The following is a 26,374-nucleotide window of genomic DNA, read 5'->3' as shown; positions in this document are numbered from 1 at the left end:
ATATCTAACACTTCTTAAGCATTTCCTCTGAAATACCACCATGTATGAATCACAAACGCAACATGGCATTTAAGCATCAGGTTGGGAAACTTGACATCTTTTTCTATTTCTGTATCAGATTTCCATCTCTCCAACTCCTGCTGAACATACTCTGATTATCATACTGCAGGACTCCTCAAATTAAACAAGCTAAAATTTGATGGTACACCACCCACAGTCAGAATACTGACAACTACTAGATACTGTTGTTTTTAATGCTGTAACAGTCCAGACATCTGATGAGGATACAGACTGCATCCATCTTATGCTCAAGGCCTTGGACCTTGGGAGCTGTGGGCTGAATACTTGGCTCAACCAAACATCCAATGTGATCTTGTGAAAACAATCTAGCCTCTGTATTTTGATTCCTAAGTGATAAAATGAGAGCAACAACATTTGTTTTATTCTGTAATCTTGTTTTTTTTAGATTTTTTTTTTTTTTTTTTTTTTTTTTTTTTTTTTCCTTAAACAGCAAAGACAGTTTTAGGCACCTACCATAGAAAAGGAGGCCAGGAGGCCAATATGTGGAGATATGATTCTGAAACACTCAATTGCTGCCCTATTTAATTCTTCACTATTTTTATTTGTGCATTCCAGGGTCTAAGCTTATGCTCTCTCACTCTGTAGTGCAATTAATACAACATTTCTGTCACCTAGTATTTCTTGACTTCAAAGCTTCTATCCCAAAACATAACCTGGAATTAATCTTTTGGCTACATTCAAAAAGCACACCTTCACTTGCTCCAGCACACGTATCTCACCTCTACTGTCTGTACATTCCTGCAGGCAAATACTGTGTTATATCCTAAAACATTTTCTACTAACACTTCTGGATGGGAGGTGGGAATGACCTTTCAGTTTGTAACATCTTGCAGGAAACAACAAGAGAAGTGGAGATTACATTTAGTTTATTTCCCTCTCTCTAAGCACTTCAGCTGTGGAGGTCCAGGAAGGACTTACCGGTGATAGGCTTCCCGGCGGTACTTTTTCAGAGCATGCCCATCCATGTTTGCAGGGAGATCTGCTGCATTCTGGAGTCGGTCACTCCATGAGGTTGTCATCTTCAAATCCTTCTTTATTTCTGAAAGAGCCAAAAGAGAAAATCTTTCTTAAACTCAGGATCTGTTTCACCAACAAGTTGTCTGTTTCCTGGTGCTAAGAGATGCAATGCTACTCAGGAAGTCTTGTGAAGTACCCAGTGGTACTTTGCCTTCCTGAGAGGTCAGCTGAGATAGGGAGCCAAGGCAAGAGTTGGGAGGGTTCTTCCATATGGCTAGAACTTCTAAGATATTTCTACCCACTGTGGTGAAAATGCTTTTAGAAACAAAGATCTTGTCTTCATTGCTGAAGTCACTTTTTTTTTCCTTTTTAAATCTTAGACTTACAAATATGCATAAGCTATAACTGTTGGAAAAGTCACTCTTTACATACGAGATAAATCAAGCAAAGTAAACCCTATTAAACTCCAGCAGGACCAACATTTATGTGGTCACATTTACCACAGTAAAAATGCAGAGCCTTTTCTCTGGCTTTGTTTCTTATTTGACCTCTGGGCAAAGACAGTACTTCAGACTGACGCCAACTTAGCAGAAGAAACTGAAGGGAAGCATAAAGATTATCTTTTGTTCTCTGCAGGTCAGACCCATTATGGCAAAGCGAGAACCCACTCAAAACTGTACTGTACTCATGCTGATACTCACAAACCTCCACAACCCCTCAAGAAGTGGTTGTCAAAACTAAACCTGCAGAAAGCTTCAGCAAGGCCGTGCGGTGAGGCTAGAGGGCTACACTCCCCCCTGTGGTATTCACACACTGGTGGGAGATGTGCCCCACGGGAACATCAGATGAGGCACAACACAAAACCACAGCTCTGTGTAATTGTGCAGCCAGGCCGCAGGACTTGCCGTGTTTGCTCTTCCTTAAAAGAAACACAGCCACCCACAAGTTAGATGGGTAATGACACTGTAACCATCTCTGGACACCTTAAAAAGAAGCCTGCCCTTGTTCCACCGAAGGAAAACATGATTTCAGCAAAGCAGAGAGTACAGCATGCGGTCACGTTACGACTTGAAGCCATTGTGCTTGGGTGTGCTCGCTCTCCTAGAGGCAATCTGCATCATTTTTTAATTTTGATTAAAGACCAACAGCTGTGATCATCACAGCATCTGTTAGTGCATTCGCCTACTATTTGTTGGTCATAAAAATCAAACAGGAGGCAAATAGCTTGGCTGTAAAGAATACGTTCCTCCCTCCCCCAGCATTCCCTACCCGTCTCTCAGTTACTATAAGCAACGTTTACAAACGCATCTGATGCCACATCCTAAAGGTCACCAAATTTAGGCCCTGGCAGGCAGCCACAGGGATGCATTCCTGTGCTGAGAGCTGCCTGCCACCAATTCCCCACAGCACACCAGGGAGGAGGTCAGCGCAGCCGGAGGGACATGAACACGTCAGCCAACCACAGCTTCCACAGCAGGGCATGCAGGGAGACACAGCTTCTAAAATAGCCCAAACCCAGGCCACTAAGGGCTTATGAGCAATTACCAGCAATTTAAGTAGTGCCCAAAGGCAGTAAGGGAATGAACAGCCTGTGAGCATCAACCTGTTTCTCTTCAAAGCGGGGCACTGTGCCCACAGCACTGCCTGCCAGGGGCTTTCTGCAGCAGCCCTGCTGGAGGAGAGGATTTAGGGAGTGCAAGGCCCACACAGCGACAAGCCTCAGGATCTTGTGGGACCCCCAGACTGAAAGACACAGAAGACTTATGTCTTCAGAAAGTGGAAAATGGGCTACTCCATAAGCATTTGAGATGGTTTATGTCACCACCACTGTGGTCTTACCTGGAGCTATTGTAAAGCTAGTAACCTTGAATATAGATTCAGATCTAAAAGATATACGTGTTTAAGGCCTGTAAAAGGAAAGTCAAATAGCTCTACAAAACTGCTGCATGGTTGGTTGTGAGATCTTGGTCTGCCAGCTGAATGTAAACTGTCCACCAAGATCTGAAGACTTACATCCATGGCCAAAATCAGAGCCTTTCCATTATGCTAGCTGCTTCCCACTTCATCTGCTTACCACCACAGAGATGCTGACACAGGCGCTAAGACAGGACTGTACCCAATGGCCATCCATGCCAGACATCTGATAGCTCCCCAACAGCATCCTACAAAGAATCCTAAAGCCCAGATGGTAGAAGACCATTAGCAGGTTACCTCTGTCAGTGGTCTTTCTAAAATGAGGAGTTGGTGAAGCAGTGTGAGCTCCCGTGTGAAACCCTCTTCCATGCAGGGGAGATCAGACAGAATCATACCGAGCGCTAGGATTCAAAAATCCAAGCCTTGAGGAAGCCACAAAAATCCAAGTTTCCACAGTTAAGCAAGAAAGACATGGATTATTTTAATGTTCCAGTAGTTATTTTTCTGTAGCTGTGATGAATAGAGTTCAAAGAGAGGACAAGGTCTGTAGACAGAGGCAGTATCTTTTATTAGACCAACTGGTATGGCTGGAAAAAATAGACAAGCTCTTGGGCATACAAGCTTGTCTAAATTTTCAAAGTCTATCAGTTACTCTAATAAAAGACATTACTTCTGCCCTCAGGCATTACTGATTTATTTATTAAAATTGTTGTTTCAATGTCCACAAAGCGTAAAATAAAAAAATATATTGCTGAAGTTTTGCATTACATAAACTCAAAGGCACTCCTACAGCTCAGCAGGCTGCACCACCGCTCTGATGATAGCTTACGGCTCTGAAATGAAACACCAATCACTTACAAATTACATTGTGATGCCTCTTCACCACCTAGAAACTCCACTCACACAGCAAGTTTTACTGACTTGAATGAAATTGTTCCAGTGCTCCAAGGTACCAAAATCAGCCTACCTGAGTGGGTAAGAGGCATGGGACCTGATCCCTGAATACAAATATTCCTCTTTGCAGTGGTGCCAAATACAGGGAGAAAAATAAGAAGGGGTGAATCACTCCATACACTCGTAAGCCACAGGAATAAACATCTAAGAGAGCAGGCAGCCAGCCAGGCAAGATCTTCAACTCCAAATAACTGAAATACGATGCATCTTTCTTTAGTTACAGATCTATTTTTGAAATCAATAATCTGTAAATAGCTTCACTTAAAAATAGAAATCTTTACATAGATGAAGCATGTTAGAACACCTCCCTGTAATTTATTGCTAACATGTTCCTTGCTGTTGCAGTCTTAATTAAACACCTGATAGCATTTAAGGTGCAGGGTTCATTTTGAAAAAGTATTTTAAAACCCCACATCAGTGCTTTGGCACAGAGCTACTATCCATTACACATGCTTTTGTCCAAAAAAAACATGAGATTTTTAACACATATTTTGTAAGAAATTAATTTGCTTCTTTTGTTAAGCCTCAGCTGATTTTAAGAATCACAGATAGTGTATTTCTTTCAAATACCCCTACAGGTTAAATAACATGCACAGAGGCATTGCCCTTCAAGGAGTTTCACGAGTTAATTTCCTCATCTTTTTTGGCCGATGGTTAGAAACTTCTGCACCTCATAATACCTGATGTGTTTGGGTTAAATATACCACTTGTATTTTTCTTCTTAGTTTGTTTTCAACACTTGGATGATGCAATGCCAAATCAGAGGCATACAAACCAAAATGTAGGGATAAATAAAATAGAAGTGACGAGTCAACTCTTTCCAGGATCCTGTCCAAGAGCTTATGGAGCAGAAAACAAACTCACAGCAAACCAATCCCAAGGCACCAATTTACCATGCGCTACATCTGTCCTTTTCTCACACATGCTGCTTTAGGAATCCTTGGTATCTTGTCAGCACGACCCACACGCATACATGCACGTGGGCAAAGTGAACAGGGACATCAGTGATCACAGCTAAGGTTTGGTACATAAAAACTCTGGCCGGAGGCATACACAGAGCTCCTGGTGCCTTGCCGAGCCTACAAGAGGTTCCTGACCCGTGGCTGCAAGGCTGCTCCATCCCAGGTGATCTGGGGATCTCAGCAAGGGGGGAGTTAATGGTCCTGAGAAAGGGGAAAAGGAAAGAAAGAAGGATTGAGGTTGGTTCAGTCAAAGCACAGTTCAAATTTCAGGCTCAGGTCATAGCACAGCCTCACAAATTGAGAATGAGAAAGGAAAGGCACTTGCCTGCTGTGGTTCAGAATGAGCAGCTTGTTTGCCAGGAGCATCCTTCTCCCTCCACTGTGCACAGAATTAACTCACATCTACGTCAAGCTTAGGCTATGCACTTTGGACAACTAGCATCAGAGGAGATGAAGCCCACTCAGGCTAGCACCATATCCCCTGGTCCTTGAGCATCTGACAACTCGGATTCCATAATCCCCCTAAGTGGCACCTCCTGCTTCACCATGAGGGCAGAGCCTCGTGCCTGCCATCCCAGAGCTCTCTGCAAACTCTCTTCCACTGCAAACACATTTAGGGACAGCCAAAGGTGCTTTCCCCATATCAGCTACAGATAGCAGGGCATAGAGAACAGCCCTCAGACTTTCCACAAGCTCCAGCTCAGGGTGTCACAAACACACTGAAGCCCTGGAGGTGTTCAAGGCCAGGCTAGATGGGGCTCTGGGCCCTAATCTGGTGCCTGATGCAGTGGCTGGCAACCCTACTTGTGACAGGGGGTTGGAACTAGATGATATTCGAGGTTCCTTCCAACCCAACCATTCTATCATCCTGTGTTGTAGCAAACTTCTGACACACCTCAGGGCTGCCAGGAAGCAAAGTAACAAAGAATTTCTAGAAACAGAAGTGCCAACTAAGGAGAAAAAAATCCAGTGGGTGGCATTTCTGAAACTCAGGGGAACTATTCATGTGAGTTCAATTCTGAAATCTCTACTCACACTCCGCTTAGGAAGAACAATACAGAGAAATGGGTGGAGATAAGGGAGGACTCCCCAGTACGTATTGTAATGCTCCTGATAACTCAGAACTAGCTGGTCCTAGATGTACAGAAGTCAGAATGATCACAGCACCCAGAAGTATCAATAAACCAAAATGGAGAATGGGACAAACAGCTCCTTTACCTCCTACCAGTACAAAACAAAAGAAAAGAAAAAATAATCTTGTGGGAAACTAACCTGCAGTTTGGTGGAGGTCTCACTTTGGGAGAGCTAAGGACAATGAAAAGTTTTTAAAGTATAATACAGAAAAGAAAAATTTATCAAGGGAGCAGATTTATTACGGATCAGAGAACAGGAATAATGTAAAAGGGGTAGAATTCTTCAGGAAATACCTCTAGTAGCGTATTAAAAAAGGATGACAGTGCATTAAACTCTTAATAATAACTAAGACTCATTAACTTTGCAACCAAAGAGCATTTTAAATAATACACAACAGAGAGATATTTTACAGCAGACTATGATAAAGTCTCCCAAGGAATTCTAAAAGAATTAGCCAAATATATTTTAGGCTGCGTTAGCTTTACCTGACACCTAACCTATGAAATGTAGTGAAGAGGGCAATTCTTTGATTCATGTAGAATTAGATGACAGAAGTACAGTCAGTCTAGGTCAGGCCATCAATAACATTACGTATTTAGTTCAAATTCTTGAGGACTGGGAATTCTCTTACCCACACACAGCAAAGGTCCCAAAGCAGCAGGCCTGTGCACGGATGACATGGATGCTGAATGATGCTCCACTCCTCTGACCAGCAGCCCTACACACCAGCTCTGGCTGTGAGTTCGCACAGCTCCTTCCTGTCCCGACAGCTTGAGGACAATTGAACCCACCCTGTGTGCTACTGTCAGCATTTCAGCTTACAGCCAAAGGCAAACCACATTCAGAAGGTGTTTCCAAATGGTGTCGCTTTTAGAAGATTAGCATGCGTTAGACTTGAAATATCTGGCAACGCTGAAAAGCCCACAGTCTCTAAGCAGTGATATTTGTAAGCAATATGAACCAGAAAATACACTTTTTATTTTTCTGTTTGTGTCTGTAGTTAAGTTATTCATTTGAAGAATGTAATGCATATGTGCATCTTTGACACTGTAACTTCAGGTCATGATGGCAGGAAAGGACAAGATAGGTTCTTCCTATTTGAATTCTAAATTACTTCTGAAACAAACCTCAAAGTTTACTCAAGTTTAACTGTACTTGAGATAGGCTTTCAGAATGGTAACTGTAAGGGCATGACAGGGTACTAAAGAGGTAGAATCTACTGTTAAGAATCTATTAATAATAAATACAGATGCACTCACTTGCGGTTTATTAAAAAACCTATTATATCCCATTAGATTCATAATGCAGCCTTGCGCCATGGATTGCACTGATCTTCCCACCCCTAGCTTTCCCTTTCAGAACCAGCTCCAAGTTTTCCCTCGGCAGGATATGTTTCCCCAGTGCTCTAATGCAGAACTGACTTCAATGATGCTGCATTTCCAAGAGAGCTTTTAGAGAAACTGGAAAAGCATTTCCACTTGTACATTTACCTGACTACAGTCTGACTGATAGATGACAGTATTTCATGGGTTATTTCTCAATGGGAAATGTATAAGAAGGCAGAATGCTGCTTGTGTGGCTTGTTAAAGGATTTTATTTAATTCCAGGCCGAATTTTATCATGAATCTACATGTTAAAGTAAAGGCTATGTAACAATGAAATACAATATATCTAACAAACCTGTGTCTTATTTTACAGGAGTATTTTTATCAGACTATTTCTAGTGACAATCATCTCCACAGGGTGCCTGTGCCATGCTTAGAGCCTCAGTAATAATCCAGTAAGCAAAAATGTATTAGAAGCAGTAAAAAACGTAGAACAGACAAATTGGGAAGTTTTTTAGGGTTACCATCCATTTCTAACCAAGCAGTTCTGCTCATTCAGGGACTTCAAAGGCAAGAGTCATTCGAAATATTCTTATCATTTTAAATAGGACTTAATTATCACCAATTTCAGGGTTGATTAGAAAGGAGTTCGGAAAAATACTCTGAAATCCACAGTGCTCTGTGAGGAGCAAACCTCAAATCCGACCTTCTCTAACTATCAAGAGACCATCTATTCACGTGAATCATCTGTAATTGAGTTTACTACCTTAAAATGGATACCACAAATTCTCCAGTCAGCTAATGAGAACATTCTCCAGCTTCCACACAGCTCGTGCTTCTCAGCATCTCCTGCAGAGCTGCCATTTCAGTCAAGTTACTTTCAACATGCTGCTCGTTATACCAGCAATTTGCCAGAGGTAGTACCAGCTCTCCCTCTCTCTAAGCCCAGCGTGGCCAGTATTGTCCCACCACTAGAAAAAAAGAAGGCAGAGTACACATAAGGAACACAAGAGTTGATCCAGAAGAGCAAGAGCCATGCCACGAAGAACAAAAAACTAACACGAACTCTCTAAGAAATGCTGGGACTGCAGATCAAATCTGATCCACAAGGCCACCAAGTAGGAATCTATGTGCCTATCTGTCACTGCGACAAACACTGCTGCTGTCTTCAGCCACTTGTCCCCATTTAAGAGCAATATATTATTCTGTGATTACACCGAGGAAGGAATAAAGCTATAAGAGAAAGACTGGAGTGGGATAAGAGGCTGAGACACCACCAATCTTGAGGGGAAACCTTCAAGGTTTCACCTGGAGAGAAGGTGAATGGACAAAGGTTCTTCTTGGGCCACTCACTTCCTTAAGAGGCCTTCTGCAGGAAAAGAGCCCAGCAGCCCGCAGCAACTGCAGCTGCAGAGGTTCCCAAGCTGTTGTCCAATTGACCACCTGCCAACAGCAAGCACAGACCTGGATAATAACATCATGTTCTAACTGCTGCTTGTTTCCAGCTGTTACATTCCAGTAAGAAACCCAGAAGATAGTTCAAATACTTTGCTCGTGCTGTTTTTCTTGTAAGCAATTGCTCTAGTTGCACAAGATCTTAAAAGGTTGAAATCCAGAGGTGAATTTGATCTCTCTGCTGTGATGAAGTCTACCCTAAAGGAAATATTTAGGAACTCCCATGTGTATGTTTTAGCTTAAAACGGAGAAGTAAGCTTTGATGCAGATGCCCACTATAATGGGGATTCAGTGTCAGATATCTGCAGATCCTAATTTTATTACTACAAAGATGAAGCATAACAGAGTGCTAACTGAGCTGCAGGTTAACACAAATAGCACAGAAGGCAGAAATGTCAGCACAGAAATGAACATGCTGAATTCCACAAATCAAAAAGGAAAGCCAAAATAAACTTTTCTATTCTACCTCTACCGCTTTGCTTCTGAACAATCTGAAACACTGTATGTACAGCTATCTTTTTATTTATTAACAAGCACTACCTCTATGCAACACCCTTGGTGTTCAAACTTGTGAAAGAAGCTGCTACCGGATCATTGATGGCTCAACCATATGAGTTTGTGACTCGCAAAGAGAGTGAGCAAGACGAGACGTGCCATCCCCAGTGGGAAAACTGGAAGCCATCACTCCACGTACGGATTTCAGACCAAGGAACAACTGCCACTCCAACCTGCTAACAGGGATTATACAACAGCAACTCCTTTGGCGGCAGATCACGGTATTTCAAGACAATGATGCTTTTCATTCAATTCTGCTGTGTCTCAGGAAGCAAGTACAGCCTTAATGAGCCCTTTCAGCAGCGGTGGTAAAAACAAAGTATTTGAGTTGCAAAGCTCAGATCAGGCACACAGTCATTCTGAAAGCATGCAACTGGGTCAGCTTGGATAACGCAAACACCAAAAGCCCTCTCTATCTTCTAAACGCGGAAGGTGAGGGAGGACAACATTTTTACTGGCTTCCCTTACTGACAGTGCTTACTGGCATAAGTAAAACAAGACACCTCTTGTCTTTGAAGAGCGTGGTCCCGGCTTCATTAAAATGTTATAGAAAAAGCAAGGATCCTGAAAGCTTATTCTGACTTTTTTTCTAATCTTTCCAAGTGGAAGGGAAAATAAGGATGATTTTCTAAAAGACACTTGAACTCTCTTCCACTGTACATGTTTACAGGCTGCAAAAGCAGATGCAACAGCAAAATCAGCAGCTGAACCATCTCTGCAGGCTGGAGACTGTTCCCATCTCTGCAGGCTGGAAGCTGTCCCTGCCCAGCCCAGGTGCAGGGAGCCAGCTGGCTGCTCCGCACCGGTCCCATGGGCACCACATGCAGCCCTAGCCCAGGGACGTGCTGCTCAGCAAAGAAGCTGGCGAGCTCTAACTTTCTTTCATAAAGCTACTGAAAATAAACGTTGAGATCAACAGCTAAGATGACTTGGTAATCTCAAGAGTTGCCCTGTCAAAATCAGTTAGAACTCATTTTTTCCCACTGCTACCAGTTCTGTTTTCCAGTACTGTTCCCTGCAACCCCACTTACACATAAATTTGGTCTCTCCTTTTGAGTTCTTACCTATCAATAACAGGCAGAGCAGCCACGAGGCAAGCAGCGTGAAGTCTGAAGGCGTTTCAAAGTTCTTCTAGCAGTGCACAGTTCCCCTCTGCATACAGAGAACACAATTTGTTCCTTTTTTGACCTGTTTTTTTAATCAGAGGGAAATGTAGTAATTATAGTCCGTGTGATTGCAAGTGAAATTACAAACCTATCCTTAGGGCACAATACTGTCCCCACCTACATGTTATCGGCCCCAAATCTCATTTAATCTTGACAGATATGTAGTACTGAGGCATAACTTCAGGAAACTCAGTGAGTAAATCAATTTTAAGAACACCTTCTCTGCAGTATTCCTGTGCTCTTCCAAAAGTCTGCTAATTCATACAGCACTTCTTACGCAACCCATGTAACTCAATTCATCAGCAAAGTAACCCAACACTTCTGATGACTGAGCTTTTGCTCAGTCTCTGGCTTTCCTATGATAACCTAACTGTCTCAGCTTTATCAACTGATACCAAAGGCCTACATTATACTGTTCTCTAACAGCATCAACTTCTTTCTTTTCTTCACAAACTTTTTGTAACCCTGCCCAAGCACAACACAGAACACTACATTCATTTGGGGAAAACAAAACCAGACTTCCATGGACCCTTCAGTTCACTAGTTTTTAATACACCAAATCAATCCTGCTGACGCAGGAGATTGTTCCCTGGCAGGAGCTGAGGAGGGTACACACAATGTTCTCCCTGTACTTGTCCCAACACAGACTGCGCTCAGAGAGGACACGGATGAAGCAACAAATCCACTCCTGCAGCTGTGACCTGGAAGAAACATTCCAGCCTGAAGGGTGAGAGAACATTAAAAAAAAAAAAAAAGAACTAAAGCAGCACTAACAGCAGGTCCTTGTTACCCCAAAATCAGAGATGAGAGTTACCAACACTGAACCCTCCTTTGGGCCGTGACTTCCCTCTTTGGGGAACATGAAGTAACTTGTTAGTGGAGACTAGAAGACCCACAACACCGGGCTTTGGGAAGACAGCTCTCTGCATGTCCCACCCTCACCAATTATTTGTTCTCAACACCAGAACACACACATTTATAAAGAACTGCAAGTGCTTTTTATTACTTTATTAATATCTACCTGCTACAAGGCTGTGAAGAAAAATGAGCAGCAAACGAGTGAAACTTTGTTGAGTTTTATCATCCCTACGCTCATGATTGCTCAAGCACAGCTAGCAGACTTCTTGGCCTTGGTTCATCAAACTGTCAGTGCAGTATTGCAAGAGAAGTTACAATACACATAACAGAAGAGGTTAATAACCTGCCTATTCTATTGCCGAGGCAAAGGAAAATAGGGAAGGTTAGACCACAAATGTGTTTTTTAAAAACTCTTAGGAAGGCCACACTGCTATTTCTCTGAACCAGAACCAACAGAAATCCCCAGCTTACTGAGCACTGCATACTGTAATTTCTCCTCAGATCACAGCAAGTAACACTCTCCCCAGCTTGTACACAAATTGCTCAGAAGTATCACACACATCTGCTAACGATTCCAGCACCAGATTTTTCTGAACATACTCATGCTCTGTGAAACTGCTCCACTTCAGTGCTACAATCAGAAGATAGGAAGAAACACTGGAACATGCATAACGCACATTCTACCCAGTATGACTGCAGTCACCAAGCAGATAACAGTCCAGGTAAGCTAAATTTCTCAACTGAAAAGGATTCAGTGGAAGATCTACTGGTACACCAGTCATTGCTTAGCACTGACACTTCGGGGCAGGGAAGCATTTTGAAGAACTGAGCAGAAGGATTCTGCGTCTACTTACCTGTATCACCCACAGACTTAATTAGCAAACCTTCATTTTTATCATTTTCTCCTTAACAGTCTCTACTTGCTGGCAGCCCTGCACTGGATTATAGGAAAAGAAATGCCTCTTGAGCACTTTTCCCTTCAGAGATTCCCCGTTAACATGTATTTGGCTTTCAGCAACAGTCTCTCTTTTCCTTTGTTTAAAAAAAATAAAAAAATAAAAAAATGTGGACATGCAGTACCCAGCCCTAAACACTCAAAGACACAGAACAGGTACTTTCCTGGTGCCTTTAAGCACCACTAGAGCACCAACTGACAGATGCTTGCAATGTGAAGTGGAAACCGAAATCTGATTCCTGCCTCAGTTTCCAGACAGCAGAATGAACAGATGATTTACCAGCCTGGCTTGCTTCTATCTTCAATTCCTCTTTCCAACACCACTCAGCCACTTGGATTACAATGAGGGCAAAGCTATAGGAACTGAACTGGAAGGGTAGTTTCCAGGGTCAGCTTCAAGCTAACAGGTGCTCGGGACACCTGAAATTCACGTTCAACTAATTGGTTTTCTTCAGGGAGAGAACTCATCCCAACCTGGCAGCACATACATAGAATAACATGAAATGAGTTGAAATGAACAAGCAATGAAAAAGAAACAACCATGCAGATACTACAGGTATCTGTACTTAAAGACTCCCAGTGAACACTGTAACATGTCAGAAACCAGAACACTCAGGACTCATCCCCACAGTCATCCACTGTGACTTCAAAAGACAGACTTGCAAAAGACTTTGCACAGTCTTGAGACTGAATGGCTTTGTAATATCCAAGCGAGCGCTGCAAACATCAAACACACGCAGCTCTTCCTTAGAAGAAAAAAGAAAAAAAAAAAAAAAAGGGTGAAAACCTATCTCAGAGGAAACTAAGAACACCAACATCCTGAAAGATTATTTGCTTTTAACTGCAACTGGTTCTACTTAGCGACTTCCAAAATTACCTGCACTTACCCTTTAAAGCTACTACTGGCGATGGCTGTGTTATGTGTACAGAGCAGTGGCATACAGCTCACTCAGCACTTCTTCGGGTTTCTGAGGGCAGAACATTCACATGCTCTCCTCTGACCCCACGTTCCTAATCATTGCTGTCCATGTCTATATGCAACTCATCGCCAGCTGAACCAACCCAAACACCAGCTGAATTCAGCCGGTCTTGGGATTTTTGGCATGCTTTATACTGAGCCATCAGTCTTCTCTCTTTGGAATTTACCTTCTGTTCTAGGTTATTTTAGAAGCTGAATAGAAATCTCATCTTGTTATATGCCATGGCCAGATGTGCTACATTTGATGGAAAGGCCAAGAAGAGCTCGGTCCAAGCAGTAACATGTGAGTTGATTCCACCCATTACTACTATTCTGCAAAGGAGATGAAGAACACCAATTTAAGCTGCAAACTCTACTTCACCAGCAACCCACTTCCTCCTGAACCGGATGCACAACGCAGGGATGCAGCTGTTGCTACTGCAGCAGTGCAGACAGTCGCTGCTGCCCGGGGAAAAGGCAATACTTCACCCAAGGAAGGGGCAACCCACTCAGTGGGTCCCACAGTCCAGAGCTGCCTTGCACAGCTGCCAAAGCTGGACCATCCTGGCTGGAAAAAGATTTTTTGGAAATGCACCTTCACAGAGGGTTCAGTGAGAATTTGCTCCCTGAAAAATCCAGCAATAATGTGTCTCAAGTGTTTTATGCATTATGCCAATGTTAACACAGAGAAGTACAAGGCCTGGGTCAAAGCCAGTTAATCCAAAGGGCTGTTCTTAAGTAAACAGTGGAAAACCACTCTACTTCAGAGCCTCTCATAGAAACGCACACAGGAAGCCTCTCTTCCCCCTTCCGCTGAACCAAATGTGCCAAGTAAGTTAAATGATAATCTAGTAGTAAGCATATGTGCAAAATAGTAGGCCTTTGTTTGAAAATATCTGAACCACAGCTGGGAGTTGTGAATAGTCTGTAACTAAATTAAGCTAAGTTTAGAACTGCATAATGACCTCCACCTTTGTTGAAGGAACCTTTATTTTTAAACAAATTGCAAGTGGTAAGATGAGAGGGAGTGGTAGTTTTAGACACTGAAACTTCTCAATTACAGTTTAAGTACATCACATCAGGGTACAGTGTCCCCACACACCTGTCCAACTTACTTCACTTTGATGCCACCTTCCAATCTCTAAAGATTAACAACTGACCAGGCCTCCCTTTCTCCCTATTGCTCTACAGAAGCAGTGCATCCTTTATTTTCAAAAGAGAAATGAACAGACCATTCACATCCCAGCATCACCACTACAAGTATTTCATTACAGCAATTCCTGCTCTCCACACTTAACACACCTCACACCGCAGAATTTAAAGAGGTTTCCACTGGTAAGAGGCACAGGATAAGAACCCACCTGCCTTCTTTACTCGCACGTTAACAGAAAGCAGCATACAAACAAGCTCAGTGGGGTTTCCAACTTCCCTGACTCGGAACCCTCTCCCCGATGAAACTACCAAAAAAGGGCTGGCCGCGCTGGTAAAGCCCGCAGCAGGTATTCACGCCCTGAGAATGATAACTGCAAGCAACAAGTTTACCTCTGCCATTCTGCACCAGACTTGAAAAAGCGGCAGGAGCGTGAGGGCTGGCATGCAGCCATCAGTGCTCACACACGTGGGGACCCAAGTGTTCAGGAAGTCAGAGCAGATCGGCTCCCGGCCTTACCGTAAGGAGCACACACTGCTAGACGTTTGGGCAGTTGTCAGATTTGACAGATGGGGGTTTTTAGGCTGAATTACTCAGGCTCCCTTCTTGATCCTGCGCCATCATACAAAAGTACTTCCCCCATCACGGCTTTGCATGCCCAGGTCCTCCCAGGCACCTTTTTAGCCGTGCAAAGTCATTCATAAGACTTAGTAATTACCCTCATGTAGCCAGGTTTCGATTAGCAATTGCTTACAGTGGCTACCTGAAATACCTACGCAATATTTTCCAGATGTTGCTTAAGGTCTATTTACTGTACATTAAGTTCTATTTATTGTGCACACTGGATTGTCTCTGCGGTTGTGTTAAGCAGAGTCATGTTATACGCACTCTCTATGCAGAGTACACAGTCCAAGGTTTTAGGAACCATTCCAGTAAACGAGTCATAGTGATTAGAAAGCAAAATACAGATCATTGCTACGAGCATCATAACATGACACATAACAGTAATTTCTTTAGAAGTATGAAACAGATGTTTTAGAAGAGATGTAAGAAACATTTATATGAATGCACACTTTGTAAATATGTGAAGATGTGCTTAAACACAGAACAGCCTTAGAGACTTAGACTGCAGCCATTCCAAATGTTTGTGCTGCTGACATAAGAAATGAAACTTAAAAAATAGATGGAGTACAGACAATAAGCAAAGAGTTCCCACGCGCTGACTTAGTAACATCTCATCTCAAAGAGCCAGACAAGACTTCCACTCCCGGCACATTCTGTTCAGTTTTCCGTCCCATTATTCGTATTGCTAAAAAAACCACAGCTGTTTTCTATCAGGACACCCACGTTGGCAAGCCACCCCGAGGCAAGGACACGGCGCAGAGCAGGCTCTGTGAACTCGTCCCAAGGTGCACCACTTGGGCTGCCCTCAGCTTCCTTGGGGGTAGAGCCCACGCGCCTGTCCCCTCCATGGCTCTGTGCAGAGTGGCACACAGGCCCTCCTTATCCCGAGATGATCAGTTACAGAGGTGAGCTTTTAACGGACTGAAGACAAGGCACGGCCCTGCCAAACACCAAGCCAGTTCCTATGACAACTTTCCACTGCAGCCTGGCTGGAGACCATTAATCCACCTTCCTCAGGCGAAGTAGCTCCTACACAGAACCAGTTCTGTGGATCGTTACAGATTTCCGCAGGACTTCCAGCAGCGTTCAAGCAATGGCAGGTTGCACTGTACCGAGCTATCCCGATCCCACAGCATCCCCTCATTTTCAATTTATATGAAAGAAGAGGTTTGCTGAGCACACCCACTTTTGTCTCTATCTCTCACCATTTTCTGGGCAGAGCTGCAGCCGGCCCTTCTTCCTGAGCCTCCTTGTGAGTCAGAATCCAGAATCCACAACTCATGCAGGACTGAAAAGCTGTGGGTCAGCTCACTTTGCCCCAGGGAACCAGCAGCCTACCTTACTGCCAGCCCCAGGCCATTTCCTGATAACAGCTCACTGCAAACTAACAAGCCACATTTCATTTTTTAACTGAAGCACTATTAAGCTGAACCACAAATCACAGGTAGGAGGCGAGCAAATAAGCCTATCTTCTTTTTCCGTAAGCACCACTTGAACATCATATTTAAAGAGTTTGTTTCCTTTTTACTTTAGATACACAAATAACGTGTGTAATTTTTAAGGGAAATACAACATTCCTAAAAGAGTACAATACTGCAGTGTTTACCAGCAAACATCAAACTGAGGATTCTGTTTTTTTTTTTTCAAAAACAAACATACCCTGTGATGTTAAAAAAGCGTAGGACAAATATTTCTAGTTGTTTTAGGAAGGGTTTATCAACTTTCAACTTTGCAAATGGTAACAACTAAAGGGCTCCTCTTTTTGTTACTATTACGAGTTGCCTATAAACTGGAAACTTGCCTGAAAAAATTTCAGCTTGCATCTGATTTTTTTGCTAGCGTATATCCTAGAAACAGCGTATAGAACACTAATGCAACCAAAGCAAATGTACTAACAGGCTCCAAATTTCAAACCTCAGCTGAAAACAGTTGTCCCATTCTTACAGTTTTTCTCCCCATTTGTCTCTGCAATTGTACTTCACTCAATGGAGCATTTTAAAGGTAATTCAGCGGTGCATTTTGCAATACAGTTTGCTTGAATGACGCTATACAGAGTAAAGGTTGTATTGTACTATATAATGAAACAACGTCCATGCTTGAACAAACTCCAACCGCTGTTAATCAAACCAGCAAGTTCCTGAATGGTCTTTTGGAGTCAGGACTAATGGCAATAGATTATTTTAAATAGCAGCCCTGCTTTAAAGTATGTTTAGGTTGATGCAGGCTGACGGGCAGTGACAGAACCCACAGCCAGGCTGACCAGCTTGCAGTTAAAACACAACGCTTTGCCCTCTGTGCCATCACGACAACTGCAGCATACAACCTGAAGATCAACACGTAGCTTTGAGTTTTGCTTCTGGTTTTCAGCAAAGCCACACAGCACCTGAGAAGGCTTGCAAGTCTTCCTATCCCCCATTTGTTCACTAGTCACCACATTCTGCCCAGTTCTGAAAGCAAACAGCTGGATGGATCAATGGAATCTAGAATCGTCAGGGTCAGAACAGTCCAGATCATCTGGCTCGATTGCCAACACGGCGTGTTTGAGCCAGGTGTTATTCTCAACCGAGGCAGACAGGTAAGACACCTTTATACACAGAAAGCGCATTGCAATCTTTGCGGTTCAGACCCTCCAGAACTAACAAAAAAATAAAAACTTTCCCAAAGTCATCATGCCTTGGGGGCAATGTTCTCAAGGCCGTTGCCGAGACGCTCCCGGGCATCACAGGCAGCCCGTGAAAGCCAGCACCGGAACGAACGTGAGCGTTCCACCATCCCACAGCCCAGGAACGCCTAAAACATCCTGCACGGCACGAAACCGCGCTGCCTGCTACGGCACCCAGAAAACGGAGGGAACCGCTTCCACCGTACGTTGTACGGCATTATCTCTGGCACAGAACAGAGGCACGAGCGCGGCTCGAGTCAAGCAGCCGCGCGCCGCTCGGGCTCCGCCGCCGCTACGGCCGCGGTCGGAGGGGCAGCGCGGGGCTCAGCCCGCCGCAGGGGGTCCCGCGCTCGCGGGCCGAGGTGACTCAGAGCGGCTCGGGACGGGAAGGCGGCAGCGGTGCCGCCGAGTGCCTCCCTTTAACGGCTGAAGGGGAAGTGCCTCAGGAGCGCCGCCGGAGCCCCGCTCTCGGCGCTCCCCCTCCACACGGAGCCCCCTCCCCGGCTGCGCGCCCGAGAGGAGCGGCTCCCCCCGGCCCGATTCCCCCCCAATTCCGAACGGTCGCTTCCAACGGTCCCCGCCACGCGCCCGGCGCGCGCGCGCACGCGCACCCGCACGCGCGCACTGCCCCCGCGCGCCCGGGCCGCTCCTCACCTCCTGCCGCGCTCGGAAGAACTGCCCCGCACGACTGCCGCAGCGCCGAGGCGGCAGCATTGCGCATGCGCGGCTCCAGCCCCGCCCCCTCCGGGCGCCAGGGAGCGGGGAGAGTGTGCGAGGCCGGCGGCCGGGCGCAGGCGGCAAGGGAGCGTCGGCAAAGTGCCCGCACGTAGGGCAGCCGCACGTCCAGAACACGGGGACCCGCCCCAGGGAAGCGCCTGTGCCGCTACTTCGCTCTTTCCCAGAAAAACTCTCACTGTCCCGGGCAAACTCCTGAGTTGCTCCTCAGCTGGAGGCAGCCAGCAGAGCCAGCCTGACGTTTTCATCGGTGTTGGTGTGTGTGTGTGACCCACCTGTGCTGGAAGGCTGATGGCAGGCACTCGGATCTGCCTTTTTCCCTCAGACTCCCTTGGTTCAGCAGCCAGCAACCGTTTCCCCCCCGGGCCACCAGTGAAGCAAAGCCAGGCAGTGAAACCCATACCCACAGCGTGATTCAATGGGCTGTGCTGGGAACCGGGCTGGAGGTGTGCATCCCAGTGCTGTGTGTGCACGGCTACAAGGACAGCTTTTTCCTTTCCACCACAATCCAAAGCTAAACGCAGCTTCTGAGATAAAACAATTAAGTCCCATCAGCAGGTGAGCAAGGTGCAAAGTCACAAAGTTTTAAGGCATCCTCCTGCTGTCTCACAACCAAGACCTCAGTTTGGAAGCAGCTTCTTGCTCTCGCAGGAAACCAGAGTGCACCCTCACCCCCTTTGCCAAATGGATTCTCCAGGCCTTTACTGTACATTAAACAACACAGTGTGATATATAGAGATGCACAAAACAGTACAATGATACCCCTCTTGCTCCCTCTTTGTTCTGGCAGGTTTAGGAAGTTTGTGCTCATAAGGACACACTAGACTTATGGGACCCAGCTCCTTGAGGACATGGTCACAGTGAAGCTCAGGTCAGCCCCCAGGACCTTTGCTGGGTATTAAGGGGCCTCAGAAGGGGCTTGTGTTGTTGTTGTTCGGGTGCCAACAACCTGGGATGGGTTTCGACTCAACTTGATGGGATCCCAAAGTCCCTGCTCCTCCTTCCTGCTCTGACAAAAGCAGTATCCGATGGGCTGGAGCCCAATCTTTGCTCTGTGGGAAAGAAGCAGTTGTTATCATTTATTGACTCAAACTCCTCTGAGTCAATAAATTCAGAGACATGCTCTCAGCAGTTACACTGGCAGCTGGCTCAGATCCCACCTAATTCCTGTAGCCTCATTCCCTTCTGACTCAAGAAAATCACAGAATCACAGAAACACCAAGGTTGGAAAAGACCTACAAGATCATCCAGTCCAATCATCCACCCATCACCAATAGCTCCCACTAAACCATGTCCTTCAACACAACGTCCAAACGTTCCTTGAGCACCTTCGGGATTGGTGAATCCACCACCTCCCTGGGCAGCCCATTCCACTGCCTGACCACTCTTTCAGAGAAGTAAATCTCATCTACTTGGAGGCAAAGGGATTTTTCCTAGGATCTTTACTTATGGATGGTAGCAGTCCTTGCAGAGACCCTTGCAGATTTTTTTTTTTTTTTTTGTATTATTTTTTCTTTTATGTAGGAGAATGTGATACTCCCAACCGCTTTTAGAGCACATCTGTATGTCAGTACTAAATCAGCACAAGTGGGAAGGCCAGGAAAGGTTGCACTCTGCTTTACCAAGACAAAAGAAAGCCAGAGCAGCACTCAACATCATCAGTAATAAACACCATAGCAAAGTCGTAACAATGATACAACTTAACTAAGCAGAGCTGGTGACCTCCCAGTTACTCAAACAATTACTGCTGGTAGAAGAAACCTCACTTGCAATACGGTAATGCAAAACAACAGAGGTCGAGGAAGTGGTGAAACACATTTGTGTGTGAGGATGTGAAAGACCTGAAACAATCAAACCAGATCAAAGTGAAGATTTCTGCCTAGTGAGCATGGTGGGGCATAGACTGAGGCTGCAGGGTTTGCTCTACCATCAGAACATATGCACTTGGGTCACAGAATCACAGAATGGTTTGGGTTGGAAGGGAGCTTAAAGACCATCCCATTCCAACTCTCTGTTATATCCAAGGACACCTTGCACTAGATCAGGTTGCCCAAAGCCCCTTTCCAATGCTGCCTTGAATACCTCCAGGGATAAGACAGGGCAGGGAAGGTACAAGTGTTGCAACCTCACAATGGCTGCTCTAAAACGGGCTTCAGAAAGACAGAATGCTTCTAGGAAAGCTAGCTGCGAGCAGATCAGAGTCCTGGAAAGCAGTGCACAAGCCAAGTCTCTTGTATTTATACTTCCTGGCTCTTTTCTTTGTCAGTTGGCTGACACTTCTTATTCCTCCCATACTCTACAAGGCAGATGCACAAGACTTAGGCAGGATTTATATGTATACATGTGCATCCCATTACCAATCCATGACAATGTATCTGGACCAGCCTGCTGCAGCAGTAAGCAATGGTGTGTGGTGCTGTACCCACTTGACTCACAAGGAAAAGGGATGTTTCTGCCTTGTAATCCCCTTCCAATTGTGCCAGCTGGGATGTGGGCTCCTGTACAAGCCACAGCTATTGCCATGATTGCAGGGCTTCCTCCAGACCAAATCATAGTGACAAGGTTCTGATCTTGAGGGGATTTGAATCCCAGTGCCATCCCTCCTGCTTTAGTTGATCCCTTTGAAACAGCAGCAGTTATTATGGAAGCAATGACTCTTTCCAGTCCTGGCTTGCTTGCCCTCTTGACTCACCAGCTGGACTTTGCTGACATGATCCTCTTGTCACCTGAGAGGACAAATGGGGACAGGCGGAGTGAGAGAAGTAGGCTCCATCTCATTGATCAATGCAGAAGGGATGTGCAGCAGGAAGTCCAGCTGCATGTTTTATCCTGTGCGAGGCAGGGACTAGCACCCAGGACACTGTCACCCTGGCACAAACACACAGTGTGGCTTCCCTTCAGAACTGGTGGTGATGAGTGTTCTGTGCATGTACATGGTGTGTGCCCACCCGTCAGTTTGCGTGTCTGCCTATGTTTCTCCACCTGCCCATTTCTAACCACTTCTTTATGCATTTCTGCCTCTCTTTGCCTGTGCGTCTATGCGTGTTTCTTTGCACGTCTACTCTTCCCTTTGTCTGCCTCTCAGCATGTGTACGTGTGTGTGAATGTGTTCATGTCTTTCTGTGTGCCTGTGCAACCACCTGGCTCTTTGTGTGCGTTTGACCGTACCTATCTTTCTGCCCGTATGTCCGTCTCCACTCCTACACCCACTCATCTATCCACTTATCTATTCATCCACCCACCCACCCATCCATCCATCAACCCAACGTTCTACCCCCGCACCCGCCCGCCGCAACCTTTCAGCACCACGCCTGGTGGACAGCTCCGCCTCCTCCCTCCGCGGCGGCTCCGCCGCAGCTCCGCGCCCCATTCCGCCCCGCATCCCACCGCCCCTCCCCGCATCCCATCGTCCCTCCCCGCATCCCACCTCTCAGCTCCGCTCCGCACCCCCCCGCCCCTCCCCGCATCCCATCGTCCCTCCCCGCATACCATCGCTCAGCTCCGCACCCCCCCGCCGGAGCTTCCCGCGCTCCGCCCCGCACCGCACCGCAGTACATAAGCGCTCCGCCGCCGCCCGCCTCGCTTCGCCTCTCTCCGCCGCAATGAGCTACAGTGTGGAACAGCCGGCGCTGGCCGCCTCCTCCCGCCGCCTGCTCGCCCAGGCCCCGCGGCGCACCGATGGCGTCGAGCCGCGCCGTGCCAGCGAGAAGGAGCAGCTGCGAGGCCTCAACGAGCGCTTCGCCGGTTACATTGAGCGTGTGCGGGCGCTGGAAGAGCGCAACCGGGCGCTGGCCGGCGAGCTGGCGGAGCTAAGGCGACTGCCGCCCGAGCCGCGCCGGCTGGGGCAGCTGCTGGGCGGGGAGCTGCGGGCCCTGCGCGCCCGTCTGGAGGAGGCACACGGCGAGCGGGCGCAGGCCGCGCTGGAGCGGGCGCGGCTGGCCGAGGAGACGCAGCGGCTGCGGGCGCGCTGCGAGGAGGAGGCGCGGGGTCGCGCCGAGGCGGAGCAGGCGTTGCGCGCCCGGCAGCAGGCGGCCGACGGGGCGGCCCGAGACCGCGCCGATCTGGAACGGCGGGCGGAGGCGCTGCAGGAGGAGCTGGCGGAGCTGCGGCGCGCCCACGCCGAACAGCTGGCCCAGCTGGGAGCCGCGCTCCGCGCCTCCGCTCCCCCTGCCTCTGGGCCCCCGACGGCGCGGCCTGACCTGGCGGCTGCGCTGCGAGAGCTGCGCGCTCAGTACGAGGCGCTGCCGGCCCGCAACCTGCAGGCGGCCGAGGACTGGTACCGCGCCCGCTGCGCCAGCCTCCACGAGCGGGCGGCCCGCAGCCAGGAGGCCGTCCGGGCCAGCCGCCGCGAGGCGGGCGAATGCCGCCGGCAGCTGCAGGCCCGGGTGGTGGAGATGGAAAGCCTGCGCGGAGCCCACGAGTCCCTCGAGCGGCAGCTGCAGGAGCTGGAGGAAAGGCACAGCGCCGAGGCCGCCGGGCTGCAGGTGAGCGGGTCCCCTCCGTCCCTCGCTGCCCTCCCCAAGGATCTCCCCCATCGCGGCTCCTCGTACGGCACCGCCCCGCCCCGGCACCGGTGCCTTGCGCCCGCTCCTCGCGACTGCGGTGCCCCCCTGCTCTGCGCAGCGCCTCCATCCCTGCAGCCTCCTCCCGGTATAGGGCTTCCATCTGCCCTGCTTGGGTATTGCCTGCTGCCTTCATCCTTCCTCCGTACTCGGCGCTCTGGGAAGCAGGAAAGACCTTTCGGAAGGGACAGGCATGGACACCTCTCTACAAAGCCTATTGTCGCAGGGACAAAGACCTCTGTGCACACAGCAGTGCTGCTTGGGGATATCACCCCATCCCTGTCCCCAAAGTCCGCTGTCACTCCCCATCACTGTGGGTAATTCCTCGAAGCCCACAGTTGGCACCTCGCTCTGGGGCCTGGCTCTTGGCACCGGCACTGCAGAACTTGGAGCTCTGCAGATGTGAAGGCAGCCAGATCCCAGCATCTCAGTGGACGCTGAGCACATTGTATCTTTTATTCCATTAATACAATATGACTCCTTTTTCTTAGTACAGGGAAAACATCTGTGGTTTAGAATGAAATAAATCCAGAGATTGTTGTATTATATGGCTACTAAGTGATCTCTGATTTCCAAATCAAGCCATTTCGCTATTGATAATGAAACAACAGCCTTACATCATACCCGAGGACTGCTGTTGTTCCTCTGCCAAGTACTGCTGTGTCATGGAGCCCACATCCAGACTGGGTCTCTAGAAAGCTGGTTTGCAGCTCTGTGCTGCTTGTAGTCTTGCTGGGTCCTTCAACAAATATTGTGGAAATGGACAATATGCAACATTTCCTGCAGTGGATGAAAGGATTACATGTAATAATGTTCCTGAATAGCCTTAATGCTGAGTGAAAAGAATAATTCTGGGAGCAACCTATCTTTGGAATAAAATTGGAGTTAAAAAAACAGTAACAATGCAGCTGAGTTAAACAGAACTGTATTTCAAACTGATTTAGCTGCAGAACAATGGTTTCTTTCTATGTGACTCACAGGCTCTGCTGTGAGTGTGACAGTGCATGGGAGTTTGTTGCACGGTGTTCCTGATTAGGAGCTAAATGATGCTCAGTGCTACGGCAGAGGCAGTGGAAAAGGCTGGCTGTAGGGGATGGGAGCTGGCATTTGCAGTGGCCACCACAGGTTCTGCAGGCACTTGCTGCAAACTGCTTACTCATTGCCCATGCACATCATGCAGCCTCAGTGGCACAGCAGAGCGACCAACATGGGAAAGCATTTGGCCTAGAAAGATCCCCCACGGGAGTGAGTTTTGCTGCTTTCAGGCCTGCAGCTCAGGGGATTTGCCAGGGAGGATTGGATCTTGCTCTTCTGGTGCAAGCTTTTCCCTCCCATTGCCCTGCAGCTGTGTCCCAGCCACCCGCTCGGTGCTCTGTCTGGTCCCACTGAACCCCATACTTGCTCTGGTGCTGTTTAAACCTACTGAAGAATATATAAAACCATCAGTGTTTAAAGCCCCATCCCACTGCATGCTGTTATGAGCTGTACCCAGCACTCTGCCTGCTTCACCATCCCTGTTAGCACCCAAGCCCCTGTTTGGGATGTGCAGAGCAGAACAGCTGTGGGGAAAAAAACAACAAAACCAAAACACAGTCCTGGGAACCCTTATCATTGCCTCTCTGCAGGACACCATTGGGCAGCTGGAGGCTGACCTGCGCAACACTAAAACCGAGATGGCTCGGCACCTGAGGGAGTACCAGGACCTGCTGAATGTCAAGATGGCCCTGGATATCGAGATCGCTGCCTACAGGTAGGCTGCTCTGGCCCTGTCTGAGCCCAGTTCAACACCCTTCCCCATGCTGCCAAGCCCGGCACCAAAATCGGACCTGGGTCTGTTTTCATCCAAATCAGCTGCATCCTGGTGCTGTGATGGTGTCTTGTGAGGTGACCCCCACCTAAACTCCTTTGCTTGTGCTGTGCTTGCAGGAAGCTGCTGGAGGGAGAGGAAAACCTGTTCAGCATGGGGAGCGTTGGCCTTCCAGCCATGAACCCCCTCCCCAACCCCACCTACTCTTTCCAGCCACGCTCCTCCACTCCATCCTTCAAGAAAGAGGAGCAAAGAGAGGCGGTTAGAGCAACCTCCAAGATACCGTCCGGTCAGGCTGGGATGCTTGACAGGAGCATAACCACTGCCAAGAAAACAGAGAGATTCAGCGTGCGTGGAGGAATCATTGCAAATGCTAAAGTGTAATGGTGGGGATCCCATCCCTTTTGCATTTGGGAGGGAGCAGTCTTCAGTTGGCCCTTTAATTGCCTCTTGGGCACTGCGTTGTGCTCAGCAGCTCCGATTACAAGGACTCCTGTAGGGTCAGGGCTCAGCAGCCTCTGGCAAAGTAAGGGCCGAGCTCAGCACACTGCTCCCTCTCAAGTCAGGCGGCGGCCACACGGGTCGCTGGGTGCATGCTGGTGGGTGTTGTGGGTGCACGGGAATTTGTGGCAGCGAGGAGAGGACTCACTGCAATGAGGGGGTGGGGGTGGTGAGGTCAGTGGAACTCAACTACAACTAGGGTTAAGGCCCTTTACCTACTGTCCAAATCCATGTGTAGCTAAAGTGTTTCCTCTTCTTCAAGGTGTAGCCATCCACTTTTAACTCAGAAGCACAGAAATAGCCATAAACACACCTTGCTTCTGGTCTGTGAGCCACTTATATTTTAAACTATAAGGAATGTCTTTTTTTTTCGTTCTGACAACTCTTTCTGTTTCTCGGTAGCATTAGTCTGGCCACTTGCATGGGGTTTGTTGGTTGGGAACCAACAACCAGTGCCCATCTCCATGTACAGCAGGGAGGGCTGGGTGCTGCCAAATGCCACATCCACACTTGAGCTCCAGCCTTCCAACATGTGCCAAATCTGATGTAGGATTTACAACTGTAGGTTTCTTTCAATGCCTTAAAATTTCCAGCTTCTGCAAGAGCCAGAGACTGCGTGTGTGTGCTACATGTCAGTGCCCGGGCGAGGTTGCCATCACAAGACCTTACTGCCCTCTCAGTGTTGCCAGAGTAGTTCCTGGAACCAGCAAACTGTTCGCTCACACTCTTTCCTCTTCTACTGTAAGGCACAAGTTAATAATTAAAAAGAAAGAAAGAGTTACATGAATCAAACAAAGCTCTTCTGTCTTCTTTCCTCCTGCTTCACATGGTGTGCAGCACCATTAATCATAGAAACATTAAGGTTGCAAAAGACCACTAAGATCATCCAGTCCAACCCCAGCCCATCCCCACCATGCCACTGACCACATCCCTCAGTGCCACATCTCCACTGTTCCTGAACACCCCCATGAATGGTGACCCCACCACCTCCCTGGGCAGCCTGTGCCAATGCCTCTACAGTCTTTCTGAGGAAAAATCTTTCCTATCAACCAACCTGAA

At 47.4% G+C, this 26,374-nt stretch overlaps 2 protein-coding genes across 6 annotated transcripts in view; one reads left to right on the top strand and one right to left on the bottom strand.

The window, feature by feature from the left end:
* The window catches only part of NT5C2 (5'-nucleotidase, cytosolic II), a 54,445-nt gene extending 36,003 nt beyond the window's left edge, over positions 1–18,442 (bottom strand). The window contains exons 1-3 of one of the 5 annotated variants that reach the window (XM_052677266.1): positions 18,365–18,383; positions 10,402–10,525; positions 1,000–1,120 (exon numbers count right to left, since the gene is read on the bottom strand). In XM_052677266.1, coding sequence (XP_052533226.1) covers positions 1,000–1,100 — 101 coding nt within the window. In that variant the 5' untranslated portion in view covers positions 1,101–1,120; positions 10,402–10,525; positions 18,365–18,383. Of the gene's footprint in view, positions 1–999; positions 1,121–1,538; positions 1,610–8,093; positions 8,299–10,401; positions 10,526–18,364 lie in introns of those variants that run through there. The other 4 variants (XM_052677267.1, XM_052677265.1, XM_052677268.1 and 1 more) reach the window with 4 other exon arrangements.
* A 3,575-nt stretch (positions 18,443–22,017) lies between these two features.
* INA (internexin neuronal intermediate filament protein alpha) lies at positions 22,018–26,096 on the top strand. Its single transcript, XM_052677280.1, has 3 exons — positions 22,018–22,929; positions 24,633–24,757; positions 24,934–26,096. The coding sequence occupies exons 1-3, from the start codon at positions 22,048–22,050 to the stop codon at positions 25,196–25,198; spliced, it is 1,272 nt and encodes a 423-aa protein (XP_052533240.1). The 5' UTR covers positions 22,018–22,047; the 3' UTR covers positions 25,199–26,096.
* Positions 26,097–26,374: the final 278 nt, after the last annotated feature.

Source organism: Tympanuchus pallidicinctus, unplaced genomic scaffold (assembly GCF_026119805.1).
Source record: "Tympanuchus pallidicinctus isolate F22 unplaced genomic scaffold, pur_lepc_1.0 scaffold16, whole genome shotgun sequence".
Lineage (NCBI taxonomy): Eukaryota > Metazoa > Chordata > Aves > Galliformes > Phasianidae > Tympanuchus > Tympanuchus pallidicinctus.
Note: the sequence above shows the minus strand (reverse complement) of the source record. Positions and strands in the feature narration are given on the sequence as shown.